Raw genomic sequence first — 14,230 nt, 5'->3', positions numbered from 1 at the left:
TACATGCAGTATGCAGTCTGCTTAAATGCAGCAGTAGAGGTCTGTGCTGTGGCCAGTTGAAAGCAGAGTACAGCTTATAGAAATGTGGGGGGTGTCTCCGTGGAAGCTTCCTAACTGGCCACAAACAACTTATAGTAATGAGTTGAAGTTTTGCAGATTCAAAAATATTATCTTGTCAGTGTCCTAGAGTTGAATATATTCTTTCCCTAGTGTAGAATTTGAAATATTTTTATCACAAAGATTTTCCTGTCATAATTACAACTTATTAAGATATGAACTCTTAGTTCCAGGGTCCCACATGGTGGATTTGCTAATATCATGGGTGGAAGTGGATTACAGAACTTTACAATTGCTGCTGTGCCATATACTCCAAATCTTCTACCGACTTCAAGCACATGGTATGTTAAATTGGTTTATTTAAATGTATTGCACATTGTTTTAATTAATTTTGAATGATCAAAGGTCTAACTGCTGTATTGCTGCATTGAGAGGAAAACCTCAACAGTGATCTCTATTCAGCGATTTGGAATCACTTATAAATAAGTAGCTATATAGGTCCTTTCCTCCGCCTTTTTTCGTAGGGACCATGTTTGGGGAAACTACCTATAATTGAATATAGGTCAGGTATCACTAAAGTTACACTGTCATAAGTATCACTGAGTTACATTATCACTTCAAACTAAATTGCTCTATTGTTTATTTATTTTAGGCTGAAAGGAACTTACTTTCTTCCACTACATTTGCATGCTAAAGGAAACTGCAATGCAGCAGGTTTTTTTTCTTTTTAAATACTACTTCAGGGTTTTCCAATTTGAATGCAAATTTGAGAGGGTGGTTTTATGTTAATTTTGGGTAGTGTTTTCTCTGCTAGACAAAACAATCAGAAATTTCATAGATGTCCGAATTAATGGTGGTATATTTTTCTTTTAAAGCATCAACATGCTCAAGTTACCTGAATACCCAAGTAAAGAAATACTCAAGGACAGGCTTCTTGTGGCACTGCATTGTGGCAGCTATGGTTACACAATGGCATAATGAAGTCTGGAAAACTCATCTGACTGCTGATGTGCAATTCAGAGTGGCAGAAGTAATTTAGGAAACTGTCAACAGAAAAGCAGCCCAAATGCAGCCCATAGGCAGGGCTGATGCTTAAAATTCATAAAGGATCAGGTTTTCTTTTTTCCTTCCTCTCTTTTCCCTTTTACGTTTTCTCAGTTTGTGATACAATTAGAAATATAAAATCACAGTAATCTTCATTTTAAAAAATGCTAATTTAAAGTGGTAGAAACTGTTCTTTTTTCATATTTTTTAAATCTTATCCAAGATTGTTTTAAGGCAAAATCTTATTTTACATTTCACCTTTGCTGTGTAACTGTCTTGTTAAAAGGATGTTTTCTCTTTATTTTCCTATATGTTAAATTATATTAGGACATCCAGCCTGGTATGTTCTGTTGCATGTAAAGTACTGTTTATATTTTGGAAAACTATTGTATAGAATGGATTTATTTAGATTGTGTATAAAGCCACAAATATGTATTTTCCCATATTGAATCTATATTGCAATGATGTTTTTTAGCTTTTTAATATTTTAATATATAATGTAAAGTTTAGACTGATGTGACTAACAGCTGATGAAATGACATCTAATTTATATATTAAAGCTTATACTATATTGTATGAATTATTTGCATCTTTCAGTGGTCAGTTTTCCATATATATTGTGGTCTCCAGGTTTTTCTTATGCCTTATTTAATTTATATTTTAGGTAAAATTAAAATGTGATATTTTACCATATTTCTTTTCATTACTTTTATCTGTGAGCTCTGATGACATTTGAAGAAGTAATCCGATGTGCAGATTACGTTTTAAATATGTAAATTTTTATTTCTTAAATTTGCTTATTGTGATTAAATGAGTTCAAGTGATATATGCCTAATACAGAGCACTGGGTTTTTAAATTTTAGGGGTGGTCTCATCAGTTTTCTTTTGAAAAGACACACTTGAGTAGTTTCAGCATACCTTTTAAAGGGAAGGTGGAACGGTCACACAGTCAGAAATGCTAACAGGAATTTGTCATGTTTAGCATCTCTTTTCTAGGAACTAAAAATAGACTATCCAATGGCATCATTATTGGTGGAATGACTCTTATGTGCAGATTTTCTCATATAAGCAGCAGTATATTTGTCACTGACAAATATAGACAGTGTATATGTCAATATAGACATATATATGTATATAGACATATTTATCGAAAGCTTTGCTAAGTTGTAAAGCTTCTTTAATACGTGTTTTTTGGTCCTCTCTTTATTAAAACAAGAAAACATCTCAACATATTACATTAAAAACTAGGAATTTTTTACAAATTACTATTAGCTCTGAAATTATGATTCAGATGCTTTATTTACAATAAATGAAGCTAATTTTACAATTTTTATTTTCAAAATTTAATTGTAGAAGAGGTCATTGCCTTCTGAGTTTTCAAATAGGTAACTGACTTTCATATTACATTGCTTCTAATTTTAATGTTTACACACATTTATTTCTGTTTATAATCATGCAATACATTGGCTTTGTCATATTGGTCCTTTTGCAAGTGTTTATGTAGAAGAGATAATAAGGCATTAAAAATCTCTTGGTATTTTATCCGTGAATTTGAATATTTTTTGATATAGTTCTAGCAGTTTCATGGTTTATTCTTTTATACTGCCTTTATCTTTTTAACTATAAGAATGTAGTTAATATAAAAAGATTTTATATGAATTAAAAATAACTATTTAAACTAGAGGCAGCAAGTCTTTATTCTGTTCCCACAATTTGTTTTGTAAGTAGATATGGACATGCTGAATGCAAGGTAGTATAGAAAAATGATTAGAGATTTTCTTCCCCTTTGGGTAGAAGAAGATTACACTAATAGGAAAAGGACTCAACTGTTAAAACATGTGGGAATTCCATATAAGGAAAAAAGCAGAGAAGCAGCATTCTAAAGGAATAAAAATATAAGGCAAGGGAGCGTGTTGTAGGAAGCTGATTAATGAAAACATCTGGGCAAGAGTATATTAAGTTATTCAAATAGTTTGAGGGAATAGTGACCATGTAGTTAATAAAATACATCTTCTAGTTCATCCAAAAGCAAAATGTAATGTAATCCAAGGAAATCCCAGCTTTAAGACAATGTGCTGAACGCAGCCTACGGCCGTGCCAGTCTTCGTTGGCTGTCGGGGAAATGAAAGCTTTAAAGCATAGGTCACAGGTTGGAGGCCCAGCAAATGACTCCCACTCACACACGTGCTGTGTTTGTCATGCCAGTTCTAAAATTTTAGTGAGCTATCAACATTAAAAAATATGAAGATTTGATGCAGAAGTCCAGATTTTGGACTTCTGAGAAATCAGACAATCTAACAACACTGGGTGTAGATTCCTAGGAGGCATTGTTAATAGGCTGGAATTGAGTAGAAGCCGCTTCTTTCAATGACTGAATGTGCTCTCCAGTTTGCCATTTTCTTACCCCAGCCTGCTTCACTAATTTATGTTACCTTCCCCGCCATTGACAGCACTGGAGTTTGCTTTAAAGAGTCTTTGTTGACCAGAAATGTTCCCCTGGAGTGTAAATTGGTACGAATTCTTTGGAAGGCACTTTGGCAATATCAGATTTTTTAAATGTACACGTACTCTTTGACTCAACAATTCAAGAATTTATCTTATGGTTATACTTGTTCATGTACATAAATATATTTGTACAAGAATGTTCACTGAAGGCTTGTTTGTTATAGGAAAAAACTGGAGATAATTTAAATGTCTACCAGTAAGGAGTTAGTAATAAATTGGGTTACATCCATATGAGAGAATATTAATTGGTATTTACACAATGAAATAGATTTGTACACACTGATACGTAAATGTTTCTAAGGTATGTTCAGCAAAATAAGGTGTATAGAAGAGCGGTTAGGGTGTAAATACAATATACGTGGGCTTGTATGCAAGAAAATTTTCTGGATCAGAAACTGTTGGTATATCTGAGAAAGCGTCGGTAAGGTGGGATGAAGACTTTTTCACATATAACCTTGTTTTCCTGTTTGTCTAAATCACGTGCCTGTGTTATTTTCTGTATGATATATACATTAAAGGAAACATCCAGTATCTTTAATCAAGGTAAGCAAGTATCAATAATAGGTTTTATTAGATCAAAATGCCATAGCAGTAGTGATAAGCAATATTTTCATAATCACAACTTATTTTATAATGTGATTAATTTAAAATGTCTCCTAATTAAACTCTTTTGCAACCAAACTTGCAGAAAGGAATGCTTCGTTGTCCACAAAGCTCTGTTTCCACATTCCTGATAAACAGTGCCTGATAATTAGCAGTTTATAATTCTCTAAAATTTCTACCAATTAGAGTTTTATTTGAATTTAACACTTTTTTCCTCAATTTTTTTTTTTTTTTTTAGTAACAAAAGTGTTACTTATTTGACGTGGGAAAATCTGGAAAGCATGGATTCATGTACTAGGAAAAAGCAATAACTTATAGTTCTACTACCCAACAAATTGTATTTGCTTCTTTTCTCAATGCATTTTTTCCATAGTTGAGTTCGTAGAGAACATAGCATTTAGTATCTTTTTTTATTTATTCAGCATTATATTTTAAACATTTCCCACATCATCACAACAGTTACTTGGGAACGTTTTTTTAAATGGTGGCATAATATTCTGTTGTATGGATGCATCATAATTTACTTGACCATGTTGCTAAATTTCTTAACCCTTAGATTTCTAATATTTTTGCTTTTATCAATAACAGGTGGTCTCTTTCAACGCTAGTTACAGTCTAGGAGTGGTAATGTTTTCTGGGTTATTTGTTGAAATGGCCATCAATTGCTCCATGGTTGTGGAATTACTGTTTGAGGCTCGAGAAAGGGCTGTTGGAACACAGAAGCTTTTGGTAGGTTGGACCAGATCAGATTGTTCCAGCAGCACGATTAGGGCTGTGTAGCCTACCTGAGTGTAAAAGGGTTAGAAAGAGGGTATAAGGGTGTGACAAAGATAAATTCATTTTAATAATTGCTTACTTCCAGTCTTCTTCCCGAGAATAGGGAAGGGAACTCATCTTCTATATGATACCAGCCCCTTTCTCAGGACCCAGAACTCGAGCATTTCATATTATGTTACACAGCTCAGCTACATCAAGGGTCACCTATACTCTTATGGGTTACACTAGAAACCTAGCCTCCATTTATAAAGTTTCCCCAAAATGGACTTAGATGATTTGGGACTACAACCCTTTTGTTAATTGGAGAATTTATGTATAACAGCTGTCTTTATGAGTGGGTTTTTAGCTAATATTAAAATTTTTGTTATTTTCACCACAATTTAGGCATATCAATGTATATCAGTAGTCATGATTTTTTTTTTTCGTGTGAAACATGCTCCTCTGTTCCTGTGCACTTCCACAGTTGTTAGGCAACGAATTTTACTTTTAAGGCTAACAATAGTAACAAATCCCAATTTTACAGTTTGGTTTAAGCTGTTTTAATGTGGACAGATTTCTGTTAGAATGTGCTTTTTGAAATTCTTAGGTCCTGGGTTATGGTTACCTGCCTATTGGTCTGGTGCAAATTGGCACAAATTTATTTAATTTGTAATCAGTCCTCATTTTTACTGATGAGAAAATTGGAGAACACAGAGAGGTGGTAACTTGCTTAAGGTTTCAGGGCTACTTAACCAAACTAGAATTTAGAACCTAGATTTTCTGATTGTTAGTCCACTAGGTTTTCTTTGACTCCGTGCTTTCTCTTTATGACATAGCTGCATTATAAAAAGACTCTTTTAGAAAAACACCTGCAGCCTATTAACAGTCATGTAAGACAAGCCTGGTGGGAAACTATAACTTAATAAGCTGATAGTTAAGAATGATTAATAGGACTATATTTCTTCTCTCCCATTGTGCCACAATAAGCTAGGGTGGGTATTGCACCATCTCAAGATGAAAAAGAACAGATGTATTGTCAGATCATAGATCATGGGTGGTCATTAACTTTTATTATCTTTATAAAAATGTTCAATTTCAAGCATACTTGGTGCTTGGAAATACGTTGTGCATCTAATGTTGCAAAACCATTAAAACCATAAACGGAGACTATAATGACTATTACTGTATACTCGTATGAGTGAATCGAATCTAGTCGAGTGAAATGGAGGGGAAGTAGCTAGGTGGGTGCTGAATATACAGTTAGTGGAGAAAACTTTCCAAATCAATTCGACAAATTCACCTTAACTGTATTCAACTCCGGTTTAGGGACTGTGACCCGGTCCCTACCCTCAAAGGAAATAAAATTCAGTTGGAAGGCATGCTTGAAACAGGTTTTAAAACTATGCAGTGCAGCATATGATTAAGTGTAAAAACCAGCTACGGAAATGTATTAAGTGTAGGGGAAGGAGGGTTTAATATAAACTGGGGTTCAAGGCAGCTTCAAATATTTGGCCTAACTGAATTATTAAATTGCCCCCTAGATTTGGAGACAAATAAATTGATCAGCCTGTTGATTGAACAAATAACTGAAAAGGTTAAAAATGACAAACTTAGAGTAAAATAAGGCCAATGTATGGCAGTCATTGAGTTGTTCTCAAATTTTTAATTAGTGAATTATGAGCTTGCTCAGTTCTAGGTTCTGGTCCTTCCTTGAGAATTCTGATCTCCTGGTGGTTTTCATGATTTGGAGACTATTGTGTCCATATACCAACCCTATTTGAAGAAGGCTCCATATTTTTCTTAGAAGAGTGGCAATATCTGATTCCCTTTTAAAAGCTTATTGAGGCGGTGGGAATGAGTGCTTACAGTGGTGTCTGTACAGTATTCTCTTATATAGTATTCCTCTTGTCCTAATGTCTAGGAATAGAGAAAAAGTAAAATTGATATTCTCACTCAAATTCCAAAATTCTATATGCAATGGCCTACTTAACATCTTCACTTGGATGTTTGTTAAGCATCTCAAACCTTAAAGATGTCCAGAGAGGACCTTGTTTCCCCATTGCCCCCCTGCCACCCGATTCCAATCTTTTCTGTCTCAGCAAAAGGGCACCACCATCTGCCTCGTTGCTCTGAGCTGAAAACTGAGAAGTCATCCTTTATTTTTCCCTTTCCACCATCTTCTACATCCAACCCATCACCAACTCTTGTTGAGTTTACCTGTCCAATGTCTTAGTCAACTTCAGTTGCCCTGTGCAAGACACCATCATCAGTTCCTTGGATACAGTGGTCTGACACAAAAGGAGGCAGTAGAGCATCATGGTTAGGAGTACAGACTTAGAGTTAGATTGCCTGGATTTGAATTCCAGCTTTTCCACTATCAGCTGTTGTCAGGAGATCAGCTGGGCTGGGAGAGCGAGAGCTGAGCTGTCGGATGTTGGAGTAGCCGATTAATGCAGTAAGTCGCAAATGAAAGAATTAAACCTTTAATCACTTACTGCAATGGTGTAAGAGTCTAATGCTGGAGAAGGTGTTGATTCCTCCTGTTCTGTTTTCCCCGTGGCACAGTGCACTGATCCTGGGTCAGGTGTGTCAGCATAGACATGGGGGTTGGCTCACTGTTGAGGGAGCCCTGAATTAAAGGCTGCAGCAATTTTTTTTTTTAATTTTTTTTTTATTTTATTTATTTATTTTTTCCCCCAAAGCCCCAGCAGATAGTTGTAGGTCATAGCTGCATATCTTCTAGTTGCTGTATGTGGGACACGGCCTCAGCATGGCTGGAGAAGCGGTGCGTTGGTGCGCCCCCCGGGGATCCGAACCCGGGCTGCCAGCAGCGGAGCGCGTGCACTTAACCGCTAAGCCATGGGGCCGGCCTGAGGCTCCAGCAATTTTATGGACCCCACGATTGAGGAGAGGGTAAAGGAGAAAGGCTAGGAGTGGAAAAGTATCGGGAAAAGTCAGACTGGAACTAAGTGTTTTCAAAGTTTCCCCCTCCTCCCCTCCTAAGGTGGCCTCAGCAGCGGCACATAAAGAAGACCTCTGCCCAAGGCCTTAGATAAAGAGACCTGGGAATGAAGGCACCAAGGCTAGGAATGCAAATATGTGAAGAGCATGACCTGCCAAGAGTCGTTGACTGCACTGCCTTCAGAGACTACAATGCATTGGCTGTGCACCAAATCTGGTGTGTGTTGCGGGGGCATCTTCCCCCATGAGGCCTGCCGGGCAAAGCCTTGATAATTGCCTGTGGTCAGGTCTGAAAAATCACACATAGGTTTTTAACCAGGAGCTGGAATCCTCAGCTGTGTGACGTTGGGCAAGTTTCTTAACCTCTCTATACTACAATTTTATAAAGGAAATGTAAAATTACGAGAATTATATATTGTGTTGGTTTCCTATTGCTGCTGTAATAAATTACCACAAACTTAGTGGCTTAAAACCACACGCATTTATTATCATAACAGTTCTGGAGGTCAGAACATTATTGGAATAAGGGAGAAAAATATGATTACATCAATAAATGTAGAAATAAATGCTTGATAAAATTAAACCCCTATTGATAAAAACTGTCATAAAATTCAAAATTTTAGGGCCGGCCCCGTGGCTTGGCGGTTGGGTGCGCGCGCTCCGCTGCTGGCGGCCCGGGTTCGGATCCCGGGCGTGCACCGACGTACCGCTTGTCTGGCCATGCTGAGGCCGCGTCCCACGTGCAGCGACTGGAGGGATGTGCAGCTATGGCATACAGCTATCTGCTGGGGCTTTGGGGGAAGAAATAAATAAAATTATAAAAAAAAAAAAAAAAAAAATTCAAAATTTTAAAAAATTTCCTTGATTAGATAAAGACAATATTCCAAAAATTCTACAGCAAATATCACGTTAATGGAGAAACTTTCATTCTTGTTAAGATCTGCCCCAAGACAAGAATACTCACTATCACTGTTAATGTTTGACATAATACTGAAGATTTGGCCAATGCTATGATGTAAGGAAAAGAGTTATTGGAAAGAAAGAGACGAAATTATGTGTCGATATTGCAGTTAGGTACATAAGAAATAAGTGGAATGAGCAGAACAACTATTAGAACTGATGAGAGATAAGAATAATAGCATTCTTCTTTATCAGCAATACACAACCAGAAAATTTAATTGGCAATTAGATACAACCTACAATAGCTGCTAAAACTATAAAATATCTGAGAAATAACCTCTCAAAGAATGCAAAAAAATTTACAGATAAAACCTTAAAACTGGCTGGCTCCGTGGCTTAGCGGTTAAGTGTGCGCGCTCTGATGCTGGCGGCCCGGGTTCGGATCCCGGGAGCGCCCCGAGGCACCACTTCTCCGTCCAACGTGAGGCCGAGTCCCACGTACAGCAACTAGAAGGATGTGAACCTATGACATACAACTATCTACTGGGGCTTTGGGGGGGAAAAACCGAATAAATAAAATCTTTAAAAAAAAAAAACAAAAAAACCTTAAAACTATTTAAAGGACTTATTGCCTGAGAGTGGGGAAAAATAAGATCCAAAAAGCACAAACTTTAAGGTGAAAAATTGCATATTACAAAATTAAGAGGTCCTTTCTTTTGAAGGACATCATAGAAAAGTTAATAGATGACAACGGGAAAAGATATCCATAATGTCTAAGTCCAACAAGGGATTGACGTATAGACTATACAAACAAATCCTTCATATCAACAAGAAAATGATAGGAAATGCAATAGACAAGTGGACAAAGGATACAGTCAGGCAATTCACAGATGGAGAAGCCTGACCAGCTAACACATATATGAAGAGATGCAAATCAAAAAAAGCAAATTTAAAACAAAAATTAGGTTCCAAATCAAAATAGGAAATATCAGAAAGTAGAAAATTCCAAATTTTAGTGAGTGTGTGAGAACTCTTGAGCTCTGCTTTTAAGAGTGTTAACTGGTAGGGCCATTCTGAAAAGAATTCTGGAAAAATTTAGTAAAATTAGGTATGTGTGTACCTATGAACCCAGTCATCTCATGCTTCATACTTCCCAGAGGAATTTCACACATGTCCATAGGTGAACATTATTATTTGTTTATTGTGGCGTTGTTTAGGGTAGACATTTGGATTGCTTCCATTTTGTTATTAAAACGATACTGCTATGAATTTTCTTGTATATCTGCATATGTGCTGGAGTTTTCCCAGTGGAACTGCTGGATCATAGGGAATGCACTTACTCAACTTTAATAGACGATCCTAACTGTTTTCCAAAATAGTGATATAAATTAATATTCTCTCTAGTGGTGTGTAAGAGATTACTCTAGATTCTTGTCAACACTTAAGATTGTCAGACTTTTCTTGGTGTGAAATGGTATCTCAGTGTGATTCTAATTTTCATTTTCCTTATTACTAAAAAATTAATCAGCGTTTTTGTAATTTATTGGCCATTTGTGCTTCCTTCTTCTATGAAGCACATTGTGGGAAAGAATAAAATCTATATGATACCAATCATTTAAAATTAGTTGAATCTTGTTTTACAGCCCAGAATGTGTTTAGTTCTTGTAAATGACTGTCGCTGCTTGAAATACTTCTCCACTCTTTGGGTAAAATGTTCTCTATATATCCATTAGGTAAAGCTTGTTTACTGCATTGTTCAAACCTTCTATAGCCTTAGTGATATTCTTCTGCTTGATTTTGTGAGCTATCAACCACTGAGGTGTGTTAAAATCTTCAGCTCTACTGATGTGTTTATAGATTTCTTCTTGTAATTCTTTTAAGTTTGCTTTATGTAGTTTCAAGCTATATTATTTAGACCTTAGTTTAGAATTTTTGTCTGACTAGTGAATTAACCTTTTCTCATTATGTAGTTTGTCTCAATGCCTTTTGCCTTAAAGTCTATTCTGTCTGATATTAATATAGCAATATCAGCTTTATTTTGGTTATTTGCACTATATATATCTATTTTTCATCCTTCCAATTTCAACTATTTGTTATTCTTATGTCATAGGCTTCTTTATAAAACACCTTATAAGTGAATTTTATTTTTATCTAATCTGATAATCTTTACTTTTAAACAAGTTTATTTTTCCATTTAAATTTATATAATTATTCATATTTTATATTTTTCCATGTATTAATGTTTATTAAAACATTATTTTATTTTTATTTTTTTTTATTTGTCCAGCTTTTCTATGTTTTTCTCTTTTGCAATTTAGGACTTCCTGAATCTGAAGATTTAAATCATTCAATCTGGAAAATTCTGCCATTATTTCTTTGCATATTGTCTCTCCAAGGTTTCCCTATTCTCTCCTTCAAGAATTCCAATTTGACTTTTGTAGTTGTTTCCGCCTAGCATCTCTTTCATATTTTCTATATGCTTGTGTCTCTTTTCTGCATTATGCAAAATATCCTGATTTCTCTTCTAGTTTATTCTTTCTTATGCTGAGTCTATTCTTTTGTTTAACATCCTTTGAATTTTAAATTAAAGTTATTTTATTTTTCATTTCCAGAAGTTCTATTTGGTACTTTTTTCCAAGTCTTCCATTTTATGATTTAGTCTTTCATTCCTTATTCATATTTTAAATTCTGAGGCAAGTAGTTTATTGTGGGAAGTGAACCCAGGGAACAGGAGTGGGAGATTACAGAAAGTGAAACAAAGAAGAAGAGAAAACCAGTATAAGAGTGCTCTGTGGATTGATCTCCACTGTGGACAACAAGAACTCAATTTCATCAGGACCTTTTGAAGAGCTGATATCTCAGAATTGTCCACCAAAAGAGTGAAAGACAGGAGCATTTCTCCATTACCTTTCGCACCCCCTTTGTCAAAGGTTGACACAGGGATGGCAACTTCCCTCTACTTCCAGATATGCGTGCATGAGTGCCTAGTTGATTTCTGAAGACATCCTAACTGACATCAGAGAAGCCCAGGGACAGAGAGCAAGAAATAAATGGTACAGCAGAAGCAAAGTGCTGCCAGATTACACTTGCCATTCTCTATTGCATAAATGCACTATCTGGTATCTTTTGGGATCTGGTTTTTATGACTACAGTTTCTACTGGCTCTACACTCATGGTGCTTTATTTATGTGTTTCGTGATACTTTAGTCTCAGCTTTTATTCTTTGGTAGTCTATCTGTGGGAATTCTTGGAGGATTGACTTCAAGGTTGGCTCCTTTAGAATGGGTTTGCTTTTGATTCTGCCAGGCATCTGAGTGCATTACCAACCCAGAACCATTTTAAACCATATTCTTAACATGAGGTTTCTTTGGTACCACTCTTGTAGTATGAATTTGGACTAGAAACCCAAATAAAGGTCAGTGTTTTAGTTATGAATTCTTAGGAGAGAATTTTTTCCTCCTCTGCTTGCACTAGGGATTGAGAAATTAGTTTTTCTTTTTATCTCTAACATAGGAAAGCAGATCTGTGGGTCCAGCTTTCCACTGAGGTCTCCTATTAGACTCCCCACTTCAGTCAGGCCCTGGACTTTGACACGTGTCTTCATGCCCTATGACCTATGAAAAGCAAAGATCAAAGTCATCAGGATCAGTGAATATCATGAGTGGAAACTGACTTCAGGGTTCAGCTTGCCTCCCTGGGTCCACTGTTTCATGTAATTCGAGGCACCTCAGTATTTCTTACTTTCTTGCCAGCTTATTAGCATGTTTAAAAAAGTTTTTTCTTTTTAGTTTTATGCATCAATTTTGAGTGTTTTCAATGGGAGCGTCAGTCAGACTGTCTAGGCTGCAATACTGCCTGAAATGGAAATATTCATTATTGCCTTTAAGTCAGAAAAACAAATGAAATTTCTCATAATTCAGGAAGTCTCCCCAAATTCATCATTACCACCACAATATAATCAGAGCACAAGTTTGCCCAGGTTGGAATCTTGGTTCTAACATTTGCTACCTGTGTGGTCACAGGTAAGTTAATCAACCTCCTGTTGCCGAAGTTTTCTCATCAGAACAACGGTGCCTATTGCAAAGGGTTGTGATGTGAACTCAATAATATACATAAAGCACTTAGAATAGCGGAAAATATTGTGTTCAATATACATTAGCTATTATTATTATTATTATTCTTTCACGCTTACCTTCTAGCCAATCTACTCTCTTATTGCCCTTTGATTGAACTGAATGGGTGTCAAATTTCTCTTAAAGCTTTCCTCCAACTGTTAATAAGTGAAAGTTATTCTCAAAGAACATTTGTCCCATCACTTAGGGAAAATTTTCAGCCCTGCCCTCCACTAGACCCCATGCATTATTGCTGCCTCCCCAACTGCTGTTTCCTAATCTAAAGTTCGGTGGGGTTCTCTGTGGGGAGCAGAGGGACCCTGACAGCGCCGCCCTACTCAGGGATAGGATTATCAACACTGCTATCTCACCCCACCCCACATACCCTAGTAATCCTAACACTAGAACAAAAGCTCCAATAACAAGATTGACAGCATCAGGAAGACCTCACAACCGGAAACCATCAGATCTAGGTTTGAGTCTCAGTTCTGCGACTAACTAATGATGTAAATGATGTTACCATCTCTACTGACCTCTCAGTGTTGTCGTGATAATTAACCAAGATAAAGTACTTAAAGATCTTGGTAACAGTAAAAGCCCTAAATTGGTACAGGCATTAACAGGTTGGGACCCTTGTTTAAAAGATAGGAGATGATTAAAAACAGTAACAACAACAAACCTTTATTTACATTGAGGAATCCAGCACACTGTTGATAAATGCTTGTGAGGACCATGGATGACGCGACATGAAGCCTAGGTGATGTAACATCGTTAAACATGAATTGACATCACCACACACAACAGTATACTCCTCCACCAGACCAAATGCAGCGATCATTAACTTATGCACGAGAGGCGAGAATTTGTGTGTCAACCGAAGTTCAGCTGTGTGTCCTTATTCCTCTAAGTCCTTGTGACACACTGTGTCAAGAGTTCAGCAGCTGAGTTGCACATAGGGCAATGTGATTCATCGGGATTATTAGGATCCTCCTGGAATAACTTCCCTGAGTTGATTGCCTTTGACAGATCAGTTTGCTTAGATTAAAAAGCAATTGCTGCTGTCTAGTCAGATTTAAACACTTTGGCTAGAAGAAGCTGAACTCTAACTCTGTCCAGTCTATAGAAACACCTTGATGTGAAAATTACATCGAATGGAGTGAAGAAAAAACTGAGTTAGCAATTCTCCGGGGTATGGTTTTGTAATAATGTGAAGGAGCGTAAATGCCAAACAAAAGTGACCCCAGGCATATGTGAGGGAGGGAAGAATACACTGCTTTTAATAGCAACTTTAT

At 36.4% G+C, this 14,230-nt stretch overlaps 1 protein-coding gene across 6 annotated transcripts in view; it reads left to right on the top strand.

Moving 5' to 3' along the window:
- HACE1 (HECT domain and ankyrin repeat containing E3 ubiquitin protein ligase 1) overlaps nucleotides 1-2,779 on the top strand; it is a 112,879-nt gene extending 110,100 nt beyond the window's left edge. For 4 of the 6 annotated variants that reach the window (XM_087443931.1, XM_087443932.1, XM_087443930.1 and 1 more), the window contains 3 exons: nucleotides 285-398; nucleotides 710-771; nucleotides 933-2,779. In XM_087443931.1, coding sequence (XP_087300057.1) covers nucleotides 285-398; nucleotides 710-771; nucleotides 933-1,096 — 340 coding nt within the window. In that variant the 3' untranslated portion in view covers nucleotides 1,097-2,779. The remainder of the gene's footprint in view (nucleotides 1-284; nucleotides 399-709; nucleotides 772-932) is intronic. The other 2 variants (XM_014781131.2, XM_004422158.2) reach the window with 1 other exon arrangement.
- The last annotated feature ends 11,451 nt before the right edge of the window (nucleotides 2,780-14,230 follow it).

This window comes from Ceratotherium simum, chromosome 19 (genome assembly GCF_057802395.1).
Source record: "Ceratotherium simum simum isolate JZ-2026a chromosome 19, ASM5780239v1, whole genome shotgun sequence".
In the NCBI taxonomy this organism is placed as follows: domain Eukaryota; kingdom Metazoa; phylum Chordata; class Mammalia; order Perissodactyla; family Rhinocerotidae; genus Ceratotherium; species Ceratotherium simum.
Note: the sequence above shows the minus strand (reverse complement) of the source record. Positions and strands in the feature narration are given on the sequence as shown.